At 39.6% G+C, this 19,330-nt stretch overlaps 1 protein-coding gene across 1 annotated transcript in view; it reads left to right on the top strand.

Annotated features, from left to right (window-relative positions):
• astn1 (astrotactin 1) overlaps window positions 1–19,330 on the top strand; it is a 2,276,897-nt gene that overhangs the window by 844,522 nt on the left and 1,413,045 nt on the right. The window contains exon 5 of the mRNA XM_072573509.1: window positions 14,483–14,590. Within this exon, the coding sequence (XP_072429610.1) occupies window positions 14,483–14,590 (108 nt within the window). The remainder of the gene's footprint in view (window positions 1–14,482; window positions 14,591–19,330) is intronic.

Raw genomic sequence — 19,330 nt, 5'->3', positions numbered from 1 at the left:
GTTGGCAGGGCACCAATGATTATTAGTTACAACCTTGCCAGAATATCCAGATGTCCTTTAACATAGGAAATATCAGGGGAGCATACTAAAGGATCAAAAATGCAGAGGGCTATCAGCAATGAAAACGGAAACCAAAAGAGAAAATGTTGGAAAATCTCAGCAGGTCTGGCAGCATCTGTAAGGAGAGAAAAAAGCTGACATTTTGAGTCTAACTGACCCTTTGTCAAAGCAGATGCTGCCAGACCTGCTGAGATTTTCCAGCATTTTCTCTTTTGGTTTCAGATTCCAGCATCCGCAGTAATTTGCTTATAACAATGAAAATGTTCTACTGAAACAAAAAGCAGGAGAAAGTAAGGACTGCAGATGCTGGAGATCATAGCTGAAAAATGTGTTGCTGGAAAAGCGCAGCAGGTCAGGCAGCATCCAAGGAGCAGGAGAATCGACGTTTCGGACGTAAGCCCTTCTTCAGGAATGCTGCTTCAGGAATGCCCTGAAGAAGGGCTTATGCCTGAAACGTCGATTCTCCTGCTCCTTGGATGCTGCCTGACCTGCTGCGCTTTTCCAGCAACACATTTTTCAGCTCTGAAACAAAAAGCAGGGAAGGTTGTTTTACGTGCTTGCAATTTTGGGACTGTTTAGGTTTCCCAAGGAATGCTGCTTGAGTCCATGGAATTTTTTTTCCAAAACTCTTTATCTACAGCTTGAGCAATGTATTCATTACCTTCACGCAAAAGCTTCAAGATATTACTGTTTAAGTTTGTAAGTTAGCTCACTGAGCTTGAAAGTTTGTATTCAGGTGTCTCGTCACCATACTAGAGAACATCATCCGTGAGAGTCTCTGATGAAGCGGTGGTGGTATGTTCTGCCTCTCTATTTAGAGATCTTTGTTTCTTAAGGTGGGTGATGTCATTTCCGGTTCTTTTGTCAAGGGAAGGTTAAAAATAACCACAGGAACCGGAAATGACCACCCACTGTAAGAAACCAAGACCTTTCAGTGGAGCGGTGGAACATACCACCAGAGACTCTCACTGATGATGTTACCAAGTATGGTGACGAAACGTCAGAAAGCAAACCTTGAAGCTTAGCGAGCTAGCTTGCATACTTACAATCAACCTGAGCTACAAATCTTCTCAAAACTCGTTAATATTACTATTTAGTTATGAGACACTGACTTCATTGCCAAACCATCATCCTCAGTGTTTGTAATACAATTTCTCTGCATTTCTGCCAAAGCCTTTATCCTGGAGATGCTTATGTTCAAAGCATCTGCATATGTTTTGACTTCGGAGAGTTAGTCTCTTAGGTCTCTTAGTTTCTTACTTTCTCAGGTTAAGAATACTCCACATCTTTTCTGTTTGTGTGGACAAGTAGTTCTAGTGTTTCTTTTTTCCTCTTTTGTTCGAAGTTAAAAGTCCAAATTTCTATTGGTTTCTTGCTCACTGATATCAATACAATAAAGATTCTCTTTACAATTACACGATCTGTTTCAATCATAAGTGATCTTGGTTGTGATGTTTTTGCTCTGCTCATTCTGTCTCTCTGCTGGTCTCTTCATTGATTCTCTCACTGTGCTGTAGTCCTGGTAACTCATGCTCAGAATCTTTCATTGGACTTTCAAGCCTGGTTATCCATTTGCTCCTCTTTGCCCTATTTCATCCTATTGTGTTCATTCCCAATAATGTTAGGTTTTGGCAAATGCAACATCTATGGAAACTGAGTTCTTAATCACTTCCCCATCAGTAGTGATGACTCATTATAAAATGCTGATAATGAATAACATAATAGAGTCATATTTTAGGTCTTTTATTCAATAAGGCTTTTATTGTTCACCTGCCTCTCTCACTTCCTTGATTTTCTTGAGGATGGTGAGATGACCTAGTAACATGAATGAAATAATATTCACATGTAAATCTCTTAAATTGGTTATTTGGAAATTGTGGACCATTGTTTGATATTACAATGTTTGGAATCCCTTGCTTTGAATGTATTCTCTTCAGTGAGTGCAATACTGCTTCTGCTGTGACTCTATTTAAATGGTTGCCTTCAATCCATCTTGAGTAATAGTTATTGACAGTAGTGAAGATGTTCCCTTTGAACTTGAAGAAATAAATTATTTGCTGATCGCATGAGCTCGATGGAAAATTTGAAGGTAAAAACATTTACTTTTGCTCATACCTATTGACAGCATAAAGACTGCAGTTAGCAATAATTTCTTGTATGATGTGGTTGATACACAGCCATCAAACTCATTGATGCACCCTCAAACAATACTTTGTGACACTCACATCTCTTGGATAAACCTATCAGCTCTTGGAATTACAAATGGAGGAGATGAAAAGGTCATCAATGAAAGTGAATGTTTGTACTGTTGAAAGTATTGGTATATTATTGGACTGTTAGCATTGCAATCTCAATGACAGAAAATAAACTGATCCCCAAGAAGCCTTCACTGTTTCATTATACTTGACCTTAAATCGTTCACCCTTTGGGGTATATTTCCCATTTGTCTTTTCTTTCAAAACTCATATCATCTCTTAAGAGATATATTATCTTTTCTGCATGTGACTGAGTATGTTTAGGATTATGGGCAGTTTTGACGGTCTAAGGAATATGGGTTGAGATGATATCGGGATTCAGTTTAACTGTTATCCGGCAGTTAGAGCAGACTTTATGATTTCTGTAATAAAATAAAATCAGTGCACATTACTGTGGATGTTGGAGACTGGAAAAATATAGAGTGTGCTGGAGAAAATCAGCATGTATGGCAGGGTTTATGGATAGAGAATCAGAGTTGATGTATTTTATAGTATTTGTAATAATTTTGAGAATAGCAAGGCTCAATTTCTAGCCCAATGAGTTATAAAAATAGAGTGATGAAAGATGTAAACAATACTACTGCCAAGTAGCAGTAATAACGTGCTCATTGATGCTTAGCTCGTGACCTCCTGGCCTTGGTTCAAACATGGATAAACGAGCTAAGCTCATGAATTGAGATGAGAGTGACTGCCACTGACATCAAGGCGGCATCAAGTAGCTCTTGCAACACTGGAGTCAATGGAATCTGGGTGGGGAAGAAAATCTGTCTAGTGGTTGGGGCCATACCTGGCACAAAACAAAATAGTTGTAGTTTTTGGAGGTCAGTCATCTCAACTCCAAGATATTTTTGTAGGAATTCCTCAGGATGGTGTCCGAGGCCCAACCACCTTCAGCTAATTACTTCATCAATGACCTTCCCTCCATCATAAGGTCAGAAGTGGGGACGTTTGCCGAAGATTGCAAAATATTCAGCACCGTTTGCCATTCCTCAGATGCTGAAACAGACCATGTCCGAAGGCAGCAGACCTGGACAATATTTGAACTTGGGCTGTTTGACAGGTGACAAGTAGTATTTGCATTAGGCAAGTGCCAGTGAATGAATTCTTTCAATAAATATTTAATCTGGCCTTTCTCCGTCACAGTCACCGACATTTCCATGCAGAATCCCCCATTTTGAGGTGACCAGAAATTAAACTGGACTCACCACACACTTTCTAGAAAGTGAGGACTGCTGATGCTGGAGATCAGAGTCGAAGAGTGTTTTGCTGGAAAAGTACAGCCAGTCAGGCAGCATCTGAGGAACATGAGAGTCAATGATTAGAGCATAAACTGTTCAATTGAACAATGAAGGAGCTGTTCAATTGAACAGCTAATGCTTGAATCATTGACTCTCCTGCTCCTCAGATGCTGCCTGACCGGCTGTGCTTTTCCAGCACCACACTCTTCGACTCACCATGGAGCAGCAGAGCAGGTCAGAATCTAGAAATTTTGCAGTGAGTAATTCACATCCTGACTCCCTGAGACCTATCCATCATACACTCCTTACATGTGCTTGTGGAATTGAACAAAAACTCATTAACCTGGATGGGTGCAGATCCAACAACATTCCGGGAAAAGCAGCCTGCTTGATTGCCACCGCATCCACAAACACTCACTCCCTCCACTGCCAACACTCAGTAGCAATAATGTGCACCGCAGAAAGTCTCCAAAGCTCCTTGGACAGCACCTTCGAATCATACAATCACTTCCATGTCGAAGGACAAGGGCAGCCGACGTACAAGAATACAATCACTTGCAAGTTCTCTTCCAAGCCACTCAACATTCTGACTTGGAAATATATTGCTGTTCCTTTTAGTGTTGCTGGATCAAAATCCTGGAATTTATTGCATAACGGCATTACCTATCGACCTATACTGCAGCAGTTCAAGAAGGCAGCTCATGACCACGTTGTCGTGGGTAAATAAGGATGGGCAATAAATACTGGAATTAATTAATAAAGAAAAACTTCAAAGAATTTGGCATCATCATTGTAATTTCATAGGAGGGAGTCATGGACAAGGACGTACAAATTGAATCACCACTATGTAAGGAAGCTGGATACAATAGAGTGCTATTTAAAAGGAATTGATTGCCAATGTTAAAAATAAAGGGCATTTTGTACAATCAAGAAATAAAAAAGTGTTAGACATCTCTTTGAAGTACAGGCAAATGCACAATGGACCAAATGACAATGGCAAGAAGCTTGCTTTTGCATTAAGCATTAAGCATTCCATGTGCTAAGTGGCTTGCTGTAAGAAGTTTGAATATAATAATTTGAAAAGTACATAGACTTTTTTTATCATAAAGGGACATTTCTATAGCTCAGGTCTATTCTTCTGGTAAGCTCTATTTGAACTATTCTTAATAGCTTTCTTCAAGAGAAAGACATTTTTCAAAGATCATGGGAGTAATTTTCACTTTTGCCACTTGGATGGATAATATGTGGAATGAATTACCCACCCACTTGTTATAGAATCCACTTGAAAGAACAGTTTCTGACCCAAAGACCTCACTGTTGAGATGCTTTAAAGTGTTTGATAAAATCTCTTTTGTACTGAAGAATTGATGTCCTTGAGATTTTCTATACCTTACTAATAAAATTGAAAAATTGCTGCAGCTTGTCTTTTTGTGCTACTGTGGAGATGATTGCAGCCGTAAATAGTTTCACTCAGAAGTGAGTATGCTTGGATCTTTCAGAACTAAAGGTTATTTAATAGTGGTACAGGAGTAACGCAGCTAGTTTTATGGGTGCTTTAAAACAATTGATTGCAGCTTAATTCAGGCTCCATTTACAAGTAACTAATAATGTGCCTTTGGCAATTAAAATCCTTTCTTTCAAAACTCAGTGATAGATGCAATACAAAGTATCGGGTGAGTTTCCCACTCGATACCTGGGTGTGCTGCTCCCCTGTGCTGAATGAAATTCCACACGGTGACATTGGAAAAGATTTGTAGTTCAGGTTGTGAATTTGCTTGCTGAGATGGTGGGTTGTTTTCAGATGCTTCGTCAGCATGCTAGGTTATTAGCATGGGGAGCTAGTGGAAATCTGTCGACCAGCGTTTACAGAAAAGCCACACACACTGAGCAGATACTCAACTACAGGAGCAGCCATCCCAACACCATCAAGCTGTTATTTTAACAAGCCACAACACACTGCAGGACCCAGGAACTACGGGAAGCTCAGGATAAACAGGAACACCAGGTACCCAATAAACACAACAGTTCCTGCACAGCAGACCTAAACAAGAAGTCACAACACCCCCAGACACTCAAGCCACCCTGCCATACATTCAAAACCTCTCAGGGATGACGACCAGGCTACGCCAGCCCGTAGGCATCATGGTAGCCCACAAACCTATCACCAAACTGAAACAGCTCCTGTTGAATTTAAAGGACCATATACCCACAGCCAGCAAAATGAACGTTTTCTACAAAATACCTTGTAAGGACTGCAATGAACGTTACATTGAACAAACAAGTAGGAAACTAGCCACCAGGATACAAGCACACCACAGGCCTCTGCCATCTGTAAATCAACCTTTAACAGGAGACTTCAATGAAGTAGCAGTTATAGATTTACACGTGTGGGACAAAGATAGAATCACTTTCGTTTACATTTCATAGACCTAGTAATAAGGATCACTATGTCTACATTAAGACCACATGATTTTGGTAATTCAGCACAACAGGTCTGATCCATTGCTGAATGGGACAAACCATGGTGAAGATGCTTGTAGATCACATCATGAAAACATGGGTAGCGGTTAGATTTGGGGAATGGGCTAAGCTCAGAATTGACAAAAGCAAATATAGGGATGAGTGTTAAAAGTTAAAGGTTGCAGCAATGGACACAGTTGCTGCCAGTGTCTCTAGTATTAGGCTTGCTGAAGGAACTCACGCTGTGATCTTCACAAGATCCATGCTCACAAAACTGAACTGTATTTTAACATCTGCCCTGGCGTGGGCAGACCACGTGAAGAATTTACTTCAAGTATTTGGGGCTCTTGTCTGAATCAGTCTGCAGGTGAAATCCAAAATAAGATCTTTTTGTTTTGTCATTAAAGTCAAACATTGGAAACACCAATTCCTGGCACTAACCTACCACCACACTGAAACAGCTCCTGATGAATCTGAAGGACCCTGTACCCACAGCCAGCAGAACAAATGTCATATGCAAAATACCCTCCAAGGACTGCAACAAACATTACGTTGGACAAACGGGCAGGAAACTAGCCACCAGGATATATGAGCACCAACTAGCCACCAAAGGACATGACCAACTATCACTAGTATCCATACACACAGACAGCGAGGAACACCAGTTTTACTGGGACAATACATCCATCCTGGGACTTGCTAAACAAAGACACACACGGGAATTCCTAGAGGCCTGGCATTCAAACTGGAACTCCATTAACAAACGTTAGATATGGACCCCATTTACTAACATCTCTGGAAAGAACCGAAAATGATATCACCCACCGCAACAGTCCAAGACACACAAATAATACTTAGGACAGAATACTAGTGCTTTGCGGGGACTCACTGATGATGTTACCGAGCATGAAACACCTCAGAACAAACCCACCAGCTCAGCAAGCAAACTTGTAACCAGGAGTAGGTAATTCAGCCTCTCAAGCTTGTTCTGTCATTTGATATGCTCATCTAATCTTAGCTTCAACTCCACTTTCCTACCTGCTCTACATAACAATTTAACCCATCACTAATTAAAAATCTGTCTATCACCTTCTTAAATTTACTCAGCGTCCCAACATCCACGACAGTATAGGGCAATGAATTCCACAGATTCATGACCCTTTGAGGGATATACTTTCTCCTCATCTCTGTTTTAAATCTGCTCTCCCTCATCCTAAAATTATAATGTCTCATTGTTGATTGGCCCATATGAGAAAACATCCTTTCTACGTTTACTTTGTCAATCTCCTTTAGCATCTTATTTACCTCAATTAGATCTCTTCTCATTCTTCTAAACTTCAGAGAGAATAGACATAAAATGTTCAAGCTCTTTTCATTAAACCCCATATCTCTGGAATCAATCTTGTGAACCTCCTCTGAACTGCCTCCAGTAAAATTACATCCCTCCTCAAGTAAGGAAGCCAAAATTGCATGCAAAACTCCAGGGACATCTTACTACTACCTTGTACAATTTAACAATAAATTCAAAATTTCCATTTGCCTTTATAACCTGCGTGCAAGTTTTCTGTGATTTGTTAATGAGGATATCTAGAATCCTCTGCACCGAAGCACTCTGAAGTTCCACTCCATTTTGAAATGGTGTTGCCTTTGTATTCCTTTAGGTTGTCTTTCTATTCCTCTGACCAAAATGGATGACTTCACATTTATCCATGTTAAAGTTCATCCATCAAATTTGGATCATTCATCTAAGCTATCCATATTCATTTATAACTTCTTTAATTCTTCATTGAAACCTACTTTCTAACCAATTGAGTGTCATCTGCAAACTTGACTATAGTACATTCTATTCCCACATTCAAATAGTTGTATCAACATAGACTGTAAATAGTTGGGACCTGAGTACTTGACCCTCTGACACCCCACTTGTTATATCTTTACTGTAGCAAAATGGACTGGAAAGATAGAACAGTTTTATTCGTGCTCTAAGGATATTGTAAAATATCCAAAACCAAGAGGGCACTATGCTGTGGTACCTGCAGCTGATTGGATGGTGAATTGGTCAATCAAGAGAGGACCTGTGCTAACTAGCCAACCACAGAGAATGCTGAAGAAACACAATGAACTGGTTCTGACTGGGTTTGGGTAAGAGGCAGTTTTATTTTGGTTTGAAAGCTTCTGGATTGCTTGTTCTTGGTCATACTCACCACAGTTTCTCTGCAGTTACCAATTTTTTGAAAATTGTAAGGAATGAATCTCAATCTGTAAGAAGTATGTCCAAGTTTCTCAAGGTCTGCCCAAGTTGTTTGCATTGACTGGATACTTGGAAATCAAGCAAGATGGACAGTTATTCATGCCTGTAATGCAACCCATTATCCAAGGTTTCCTTGAAGGCTTAGCATTCATAATTGAAGTGGTTGTTGATCAGGTAAATTGTGATTCTTCTGTATGCTTTCTTAATTTATCCCTTAACTATAACTGACTTCAGTCATAAATTTCAGTGGAAATTGGGCTTAGGTCATAGATATTAATTAGATCGCCTTGTAGTTTAACTGTGCTCTGCCAAATTATTAAAAATCGTTAAATTTTGTTTTGATGTCCAAGTCATTACTTATAAGATCTAGTGAGGAAGAATTGAGCAGGTTTGATGGTCATTGAATATTTTAATTTCACCATGTTGTGATTCCAGTCATAGAGAGGCTAATTTGTTTTGGCTTGCTATCCCTGTGAAGCAACATAATCCATTAGTCAGTCTTGGAGCTCAGCCAAACATTCCTAATACTTTTGCAACATTTGTTCAACCATTTTGCTGCAGATGCTTCATGTATTCAGATAAAATAAATTCACTTTCCTCTTTTATATTATTTTTTCATGGACCTCACTCTCTGCATTTTTAAACATTCTGTCCCTTGCCTCATTTATTATCTTTTTCTTCCCCAACCCTCAAATTTATCTTTGATATTTAAACCTTGCTTCACCTGAAACTTCAGCTGCACTATTCACTTGAAACCATTTCCCCCAACTCTGATGATACCTGGTGGGGCACTCATTTATTGTAGTCTCTCTCTTTCTCTTTCACTTTTATACTATTACCCCGATCACAACGTCACTATTGGGTTGTGCTTGCTCTTCAATTTTCCACGCACTCATCTTGGAAGAAGATTTCGGGTAGAGAGACATATTGACATTAGGCTTGGAAACAAAAAAAAGAAGAGTGACTTCACACCTTTGTACATTTGACAGGCATCTATAGTCAGAGCAGTGATGAGCAGAATTTATTCTGCAGTAGACAAGATTGCTAGCTTCACGTTCCCTGGATGCTATCAGGCAATCAATGCTATCTTCATCTCCACCAGCCGCCACATCTCTATTATCAGACACTGGAGATATAGAAACACATTTGAATAGTGTTTTGAGCATACAATCTGACCACAGGTCATGGACCACAATTAATCCTCTTTGTGAGAAGCATTGCTCACTCCCAATTTCCTTTTTTCACCAAAAAGAGTTATAAATGATTCATAGAAGCTTGAGCTCTGGTTCTCAGTGTTTGATTTCAGGACACTTTGATAGACACGTGCCAGTTTATGTAATCATGCTGACTGTATCTTTTGTTGGTCAATCAGAGTGCAATTCCTCAAAGACTCTATGATCCTATATGAGATTAGTACAGTTTGGTGTTTGTTAGTTGGCATAAATATGGTGGGCCATAGGGCCGGTTTGTACGTAGCATGTCTGTAAACGAGCAATCTTTTTACATAGAGCGTGGGTTTGTATGTGGAATGAACTTCCAGAGAAAGTGATGTATATGGGTACAGTTACAATGTCCAGAAGATATTTAGATGAGTACATGAATAAGAAATGTTTGGAGGGATACGGTTGCAAGCAGTTGGGGCTAGTTTAGTTTGAGATTATGGTTGTCATGGACTGCTTGGACTGAAGAGTCTGTTTCCGTACCACATGACTTCGATATCTATGATTCCATGATGAAAGTGAGTGCTGTAGATGCTGGAGATCAGAGTTGAGAGTGTGCTGCTGGAAAAGCACAGCAGCTCAGGAAGCATCTGAGGAGCAGGAGAATCAATGTACTCCATCAGGAATGAGGCACATTCTGTGACTCCATGACAGTACATTTTATCCCCTAAGGTGAATAAATGACTCCTGTTACAAGAACAATGTTTATATTGACTTGAATTTCACCCACAGGATTGACAAGGAAACATGAAAAGGGTATGCAAACCAATGCAGGGATTGAACTTGTATTGATGAACTTGTGAAGCTTTGTGTCTTCTGGCATTAATATTTGGAAATTAGGAGAGACAAATAAAACTGACCATCCAAAATTATCAGATTTGGACACAGTATAAACTTAAAACAGATCTTATTGTCTCATAGTAGTAAATCAAAAGCCGTACCTATGTAAGAGAGAAACGTGGAGGAAAAGTGTGGTAGGGTGGAAGACAATTGACCCATCATGTCTGTAGCATCGATAAAAGGAGAGATCTGGCTTCATCCCACTTTCCAGCACTTGATCCATAGTCTTGTAGATTACAACATATCAAGTGTATGGACAAGTGTTTTGTTTTTGCAACTGAGTGTTCTACTTCTACCATCCTTTCGGGCAGTTAGTTTTAAACTTTCCTTATCCTCTAGGTGAAAAACATGTCTCATCAAATCCATTGTGTATTCCTACTCATTGCTTTCAACCTGTGTTGCCTGGTTATTGGCCTTTCTGCCTTGGAAATGGATCCACCCCATCTACTTTATCTAGACCCCTTATAATGTTATATACCCAAATTAAATAGGTTTTCAGGCTATTCTGTTCCTAAAAAAAAAAGAAGGTCCCAGCCTATCCAATTCTCTATTCCTGGAAATATCATTCCAGTAATGTGGTGGCAAGAACTGTATAGCATACTTCAGTTCTGGCGTTACTCGTGTTTGATACATTTCTAGCAGAACCTTCAATTCCACAGCTAAGCTAAGAACAAAACTTTCTTGTGTGCTTTCTTATATAGCTAATGTACTTTCAGGCACCTGTGGACTGGGTCTTGAAGCTCTCTCTGTTCTTCTACACTACTCCATATCTGACCATGCAGTTTCACATCTCATGCCTTCATCTCCTCAAATTATTTGGATATGAACATCGGCGCTATGGTTTGTAAGTTTGCAGATGGCACCAAAATTAGATGTGTAGTGGACAGCAAAGAAGGTTACCTCAGTGTACAATGGGATCTTGATCAGCTGGGCCAATGGGAGGAGGAGTGGCAGATGAGTTTAATTGAGATAAATGTGAGGTGCTGCATTTTGGAAAGGCAAATCAGGTCAGGACTTATACACTTAATGGTAAGATCTTGGTGAGTGTTGCTGAACAAAGGGAGAGCTGTTCCATGAAAGTGGAGTCTCAAGTATATAGGATAGTGAATCAGATGTTTGGTATGCTCGCCACTATTGGTCAGTGCATTTTGTATAGGAATTGGGAGGTCATGTTATGACTGTACAGGACATTGGTTAGACCACTTTTGGAATACTGTGGACAACTCTGGTGTCCTTCCTATCGGAAGGATAGCATGAAACTTGAAAAGGTTCAGAAAAGATTTACATGGATGTGACCAGGTTTGGGGAATTTGTGCAGTAGGGAGAGGCTGAATAGGCTGGGACTGTTTTCTCTAGAGCATCGTAGGCTGAGGGGTGACCTGACAAAGGTTTATAAAATCATGAGGGACATGGATATGGTAAGTAGACAAAGTATTTTCCCTGGGGTGGGGGATTCCAGAACTAGGGGGCATAGGTTTAGGGTATTAGGGAAAGATTTAAAAGGGACCTAAGGGGCAATTGTTTCACCCACAGGGTGGTGCGTGTATGGAATGAGCTGCCCGAGGAAGTGGTGGAGGTTGGTACAATTACGCCATTTAAAAGGCTGGATGGGTATATGAATAAGACAGGTTTAGAGGGATTTGGACCAAATGCTGGCAAATGGGACTAGATTTAGCTAGGATATCTGGTTGGCATGGGCAAGTTGGTATGAAGGGTCTGTTTCCATGCTGTACAGCTCTATGACTCTAAATGCAACCCCTCACAACTCTTCAATTTGAATTCCAATTGTCAATTTTATGTCCATCCAACAAGTCTAGAGAGTGTGTCATTATTAATCATATAACCAATCAATTGTGTTGCACTTATATTTCGATCATCTCTCCTGCAGTTAAATCTAAATTGCTGGTGTGTTCCACAATATAAAATACAAGGCATAGTACTGAGCCCTGCAAAACCTCAATGCAAAGAAGTCTGAGCTAGTTTTGGAACCAGTTTATCACTTTCCCTTGATTCCCACAGGCTTATATTTTTCTGACCAGCCTGCCATCTGGGATTTTATCAAAAGCCTTGCTAAATGGGCTACTTTAAATGACTCTCCTTATTATCTTCTCAAAATTTTCATTCAAGTTAGATAGTCACAAGTCCCTTCAACAAATCCATACTGACTGCCTCTGATTAATCTGTGCCTGTCAAAATGATGATTTATATTGTCCCACAAAATGCTTTCCAATAATTTGCCCAACACTGAGGTAAGGCCATCTGGCTGTTTTTATTCAGTCCACTTCAGAAAAACAGAATCACAGAATTGTTATAATGTAAAAGGATGCCATTTGGCTCATTGTGTCTATGTATGAATGAAACTTCACATTTGTATTATTTATTTTCAAGGAGAAGAACAACTAGTTATCTATCATTCATAGTTATGAAAATGTACTTGCAATAGTGATTATTAACCCTAAATATTAGTTGTCACCCTTGTCTATATGTATTGCACAAATTCAGCTACTTCATGATATTGAACATATTTCACTTGTCAGGGAAGGAGCTGACTGCCAGAAATAACTAGTGCACCAATAGCCTCAATATTATTTTGGTAATTGCATGGGACATGGTCACCATTTATTTTTCTTTTCATCAAATGTCTTTTTTGAAGTATTCAAGTTTATTGAAGTATGTAAAAGATTCTGTTTAGATTTATTTGCATTTGGTTGAATGAATATATCACAATGCAAATTTAATGCCACTTCTTTTTAAATTATGTTTGCCTTGTAATTTGGAATCCTTAGTTTTAAGGCTTTGTTTTTCTCTTTCCACTTTTCTGCAATTATTTCTTCAATATGTTTACTCCTGAATGTGGTAGCATCCAGGCCTGTGGTCAGTCAGTTGCATTTTGTAAGTGGTGAATACTTGTGTGTGCAATATAAATGATTGTTGGCAATATGCTAAACATAATGGTCATCCCATCATGTACATTTCTGCTAGCATCTATGTTTAGATATGTGTATTGCAATAAAGATCCACTGATAGCACGGTGGCACAGTGGTTAGCACTGCTGCCTCACAGCGCCGGAGACCCGGGTTCAATTCCCGCCTCAGGCGACTGACTGTGTGGAGTTTGCACGTTCTCCCCGTGTCTGCGTGGGTTTCCTCCGGGTGCTCCGGTTTCCTCCCACAGTCCAAAGATGTGCAGGTCAGGTGAATTGGCCATGCTAAATTGCCCGTAGTGTTAGGTAAGGGGTCGATGTAGATGTAGGGGTATGGGTGGGTACGCTTCGGCGGGGCGGTGTGGACTTGTTGGGCCGAAGGGCCTGTTTCCACACTGTAAGTAATCTAAACTTTTTTGTGTGTTCAACTGCTCATGTAATTAAATTTCCCAATTAAATTTCCCAGGAGCATCATTAGTCAACATGTGTCACCAAGCTTCATAATTTAATATTAAGGTGGTGAAAAGTTTAGCCAGAGAAGTAGTTTTTTTATCAAACGAGCATTTGAAAGGTAGAGAGATTTATGATGAGGGAATTCCAGAGTTATGGGTATGGGAATCAATGATGGAGCCATTAAAATCTGGGATGCTGAACAAGCTGGAATTAAAATTCTGCAGGTACCTGAGACCACTGTGGAGCTAGGGGAGTTTTCATAGATAGAGTAAGGTGAGACCATGAAGGGCTTTGAAAACCAGAAGTTTGAGATGGGGTGTCACTTGCTTGCAAGCCAGTGCAAGCTGAGATTATTTTGCAATTTCAGTCACTAAGATCTACAACCACACTTGTGCTCTTCCTGGTGCTAAGTTTGAAGATTTTTTGGTGTGTATTGCTCAGCTACACATTATCTGAGTATCTTTTGAAGCTTTAACTTATTTTGCATCAATAGGTAAACTTGTGTTTGTGAACACTAGATCCAAAGGCATGGAATGCGACTGATGTGTTGGCTGGTCAAGCTTTCTTTTCCTTATATTTTTCTTTTCTCTCTATTCTTTCTGTATTCACCCAGACTGCACCAATCCTTCCACCTTGCATCTAACAATGTTTGGGAAAACATTGCATAAAATATTCCTGGATCACCAAATGTGAAAATGTTTCAGTTGGTTTCAGTGAAAAGTTGTTGCATTTGCCTTACTACAGTGCTAATGGGTTTCTGAATTTAATTTCCTTCTTTGCAGCTGGCTCTGCCTTTTTGAACCCTGAAGGTGATTCTGGGACTGAAGCCGATAATGAGCCTCAGCTAACATTCTACACTGACCCCTCCCGCAGCAGGCGCCGGAGCAGAGGTAAGAGAGAAAACTGTGTTTCGTTATGAAAACCAACTTAGCTGAATACAAAGGGATAGGAGCCTTTTCCAAAACACAGATCATATTTGTGAATTGACTGCCTTTCTGTTCACATACAGTAAGCACAAACACGTCATAGTTACAGAGAATCACTTTAATTTGAGGACATGAGGAAAATAATAACTGTTAAGGACCAGGTGTGATTGGATATCAAATAGAAGCTGAGTTGGAGGTTAAACGCAGATAAAACGGGAGATGCCATCAAGCTAGTGTCAGTCACTGCAAAGTTATGATAACAGTTAACAGCAGCCGTGGTAAAGAGTATTGTACAGTTAAATTCAACCACACTTTGAAAACTATCAAACTGAAGACAGTCCAAGGTTAGCTTTGGCACGAAGTAAATATCAAATATCAGAAAAGCCATGACAAACATGGGGAAAATATTGATTCCTTGTGGAACCACAACTAGACACTCGGGAACTACCGCATACTAATCAGAAATGGTACATCTATTAAATGCCAGCAGGATCTGAAGTAGACATGGAGCAGTCTCTCAAGGTTTCCATGAAAGGGGAATTATTGAACAGTGGAATTTGAATAAAATTCTTATTATCGTAAAGACATTACATACCTATTGCAGAAGCTGTTTTTATTTCAATTTCATGGGTTTGACTTTCATCATCAAGTCTAAATGACACCTAGGGTAAATGATGGTTTCTTTTGTGATAATATCAGATTTGTTGCGCAATCTGTCTGATTGTTCAGATATCCAGACAATAAAGGATAGGCTACTGGAGCCTAATCTTTGTATACCTATGTGCTTTTATTGCAGAAACACGGATCACGAGTTGTGTGCCTCTGCTTTTATCCCATTCCCCTAACAAATATTTGAATGAAAATGTGTCCCTGACTGATGCCTGTCACATAGGTACAATGAAACAGTCAATTCATATATAATTATTAATCTTATGTCAAAAATGATAGCAGAAGAAGCAGGTAAATTGTCTTAGCCAGAAAAGCTGACTTCAATTGGATAAAATTGGAATAAGCCCAGATAAAGCTAACAAATTAAGCACGGCACAAACACAGGAAACATCTACCTCCTTGTTTTATGGTATATTGGCAAGACGTATTCACACAAGATGTAATGATAGTGCCGCAAAAACTGGAGTACCTTCACTGAAGAAAAATAAACATTTGTAGTAGACATAAAAAATGTAGCAAATCTAAAAATATAAAAAACTGAACAAAACTATAAAATTACTAATCGGAAATAAAAATTAGGATGTTTAAATTAGTTGTGAAGTGGAGGTGCCTGACGAAGAAGCAGTGCCCTGAAAGATTGTACTTCTAAATAACCGTGTTAGACTATAACGTAGGGTTGTGTGATTTTAAACTGAATTACTTGTGAAAGTGGTCATAGTCATAGAGGACTACAGGTTCCTGTCCAGTTGGACAGATGGCTGGTGCTGAGTTTAATCTGAAGGTCACCACACCTCACATGAGAGTGAAAGGCAGGTCTTTCATTCTGACCTCAACTGCTACAGGAATTGAACTTGTGCTGTTGATGTCCAGTCAAATGATCCAACTGAGTGTTAATAACGACTTCATGGTAATGAAAATTATTCTATGAACACACAGTTTGTCAAAGAGTAATTAAAACAAGTATATGGCTGATTAAAGCTGCAAAATAATTTTTATGAAGGATGAAAGATTCATCGTGGAATTAAATTATTGTTGTTGTGCATTGGCTTTCACAGAGGAGTATTGTCACGAAAATGGAATGTTAAAGTGAAGGAAGTGCAGCAAAACAGTAGGATTACTATAAATGAAGAATTAGCGTTGAAGAAAGACCTGGTGAAATTCCATGTGTAAAAAGCACAAAGTGTCTTAAAGTACTAATGGAAATCAGAAGAAAAATAGCAGGAATTATGTCCAGAGTTTTCAGTTGCGAGAGTGGAGTCAGCAAAAAATTGATTCCCTAAACTCGACTTGAGAGAAAGTACCTGGGGACGGGGGGGGGGACGGGGGGGTGGGGGGGGGGGGGGGTGGGTGAATGTGTTACTGAGAGTCTAGCTGACCGACTCTGCTGAAAATGGCCATGAAAATGGCTGGGAGTGGAAGCAAGCTATGCCAAAAGGTGACCTCGGTGATCTGGCACTTTTAAAAGTGTAACAAAAAGGGGAAAAAAGATCCCTCTCGCCCTCACCCTTCAGACCACCATATTACACACTGCACAATCCAAATGCCCCATCCATACCAACCAAGAACTCCTCATATCTCCCCAATTCAATTCCCAAAGCCCTTCATAACCGCTTTGACAACCTACAAATCCCAACTCCCATGACACTTCATGCCCCTATGCTGCTCAACTCCCTCTCATGTGTGTCTATGCGAAACTTTATGCCAATGCACGGCCATATCACTCATCATCATTTTTATTTAAAGACTATTGCAAACTAAATGCCAACTTATGCCACCACATGACACCCCCTTCCATCTGCTTGGCCATATCTAACCCTGTATGCCAACTTTTTCTGACACAATGCCCCCACACCAGCTTTATTTTGCTCTTAAATCCTCCATGTCAAGTAACCCTGTATCCACCATACATACTCTAGAGGCATGCTGAGATGAAATAAAGTTCTAAGTTTTGATGACTTCCAATATTTTTTAGGCCAGAAGTCCATATGCATGCAACTGAAAATTTGTTTATTTTCCCTTCATCACCAAATCATCTGTGTTGGACTTCACTATTTTCGAAAGAGAACACTCAAATCCATTAACAAAAGCATTTAATTTTATTCAATTACTTAGTCCCTTGTAAAAATAAACATTCATTCAATACCTAATCCCTTACAATAAACAATTCATTGCCTTTCCCCACACTTCAAAGACTTGGACCGATAAATAAAAGAGTGCAGTGACAGCTCTCCCTTTGTGACAAGATGTAAAATCAGTCTGCAGCATGTATTCTGTGATGATAGCTATCAGGTTTATGTTAACAGACAGAATCAACTTGCAGACACTGATTTCTTTTCAACTGTTGCCTTTCAGTTTAAAAGACATGAGTTTTCAGAGCCTTGAAAGTGTGATAATTCCACTTAGATTTTGAATACTTGACAACACAGTAGTTCCAATGCGGTTGACAGTTCCAATTGATTTACGTTTTTTAGTGCACACTCATGTCTACCTTTTACAGTTCCACAGAGCACTTCAGTTGTCTTAATAGTTGGATAGTTAGTATTACCATCTAACTATCCAAAATTTTCCTTCCCTTTGCAAAGAATTCCAGTAAGCTGAGACCTTCTCCTGTAAAGAATAAAGCCCACAAGTCATTTTGGGACATTCCACTAGCTTGAATACAGTTAGGATTCTAGATTTCAAAGCAAAACCTTCAATGAATTTTGCCTCAGCTTGAGACTTTCTCTATTATTGGAAAAAATCAGGTTAGGATTCACAAATTTTCAAATACTCTTGCATAGGAATCATGCAAAAACATTGGATGATTGCCAAAGTAACACACACCTGTTGTAAAACTCAAAAAGGATGAATGTCCAGCCTAACATTTTTAGTACATTAGTTACAAATGGGTGTTGATATAGGATATAACTAATATCCACGATAATGTTAAATTAAGGACAGGAAGCATAGAGTTGCCAGACATTTTTAATTGTACTTCTCTAAAGAATTATTCAAATGTACCAAGTCATAGAGTTTTAGAAAGAGTCTGTTTGGCCCATCTTAAGATTTTCTTGATGAAGAAAATGTAGTTCATGTTGTAATATGGATTCTCAAAACACACTTAGCACAGTGTCACACTAGTAGCTTCATAGAATACATCTTGAAACAAAATTGAATCATGGAATTAGGATCACTTGGAAGCAGGAAGCAACAAATCTCCTTTCTACAGACAATGAGCAATTTATTGTATTATTGATATTGCACAATCCATTTAATCTCTACAAAGATTGTCTTTCAAATTTGTAAAGCCAAATCAAACAAACTCTAGTGGAATTCTTGATTTGAAGACGCTGGCGTTGGACTGGGGTGTGCAAAGTTAAAAATCACACAACACCAGGTTATAGTCCAACAGGTCTATTTGGAAGCGTTAGCTTTTAGAGTGCTGCTCAAATAAAAGCAAATTACTGCGGATGCTGGAATCTGAAACCAAAAAAGAGAAAATGCTGGAAAATCTCAGCAACTCTGGCAGCATCTGTAAGTAGAGAAAAGAGCTGATGTTTCGAGTCTCACTGACCCTTTGTCAAAGCTGCTCAGTAACTGTCCCCTTAACTTGTCCTACCTGCCTATCTTCTTTTCCACCTATCCACTCCACCCTCTCCTTCTTGACCTATCACCTTCATCCCCTCCCCCACTCACCCATTGTACTCTATGCTACTTTCTCCCCACCCCCACCCTCCTCTAGCTTATCTCTCCACACTTCAGGCTCACTACCTTTATTCCTGATGAAGGGCTTTTGCCCGAAACGTCGATTTCGAAGCTACTTGGATGCTGCCTGAACTGCTGTGCTCTTCCAGCACCACTAATCCAGAATCAGGTATTTATACTAGGCTGAGAGAAGGTGAGTCATAGCTCCAGAAGCAAAAGTAGCAATAAAGAGGTGAAAATGACAGTGCATAGAGAGATTATAGGGAGATTAGGAGCTATGAATGACCAAGACCGAAGCCAGTGCTATGTGACAAAATATGTGGGTGATGGGGGCGTGTGGGGTGGGGAAAT

This window comes from Chiloscyllium punctatum, chromosome 7 (assembly GCF_047496795.1).
Source record: "Chiloscyllium punctatum isolate Juve2018m chromosome 7, sChiPun1.3, whole genome shotgun sequence".
Classification (NCBI taxonomy): Eukaryota; Metazoa; Chordata; class Chondrichthyes; order Orectolobiformes; family Hemiscylliidae; genus Chiloscyllium; species Chiloscyllium punctatum.
The sequence above is the reverse complement of the archived record's forward strand: the minus strand, read 5'-3'. Positions and strand labels throughout refer to the sequence as shown.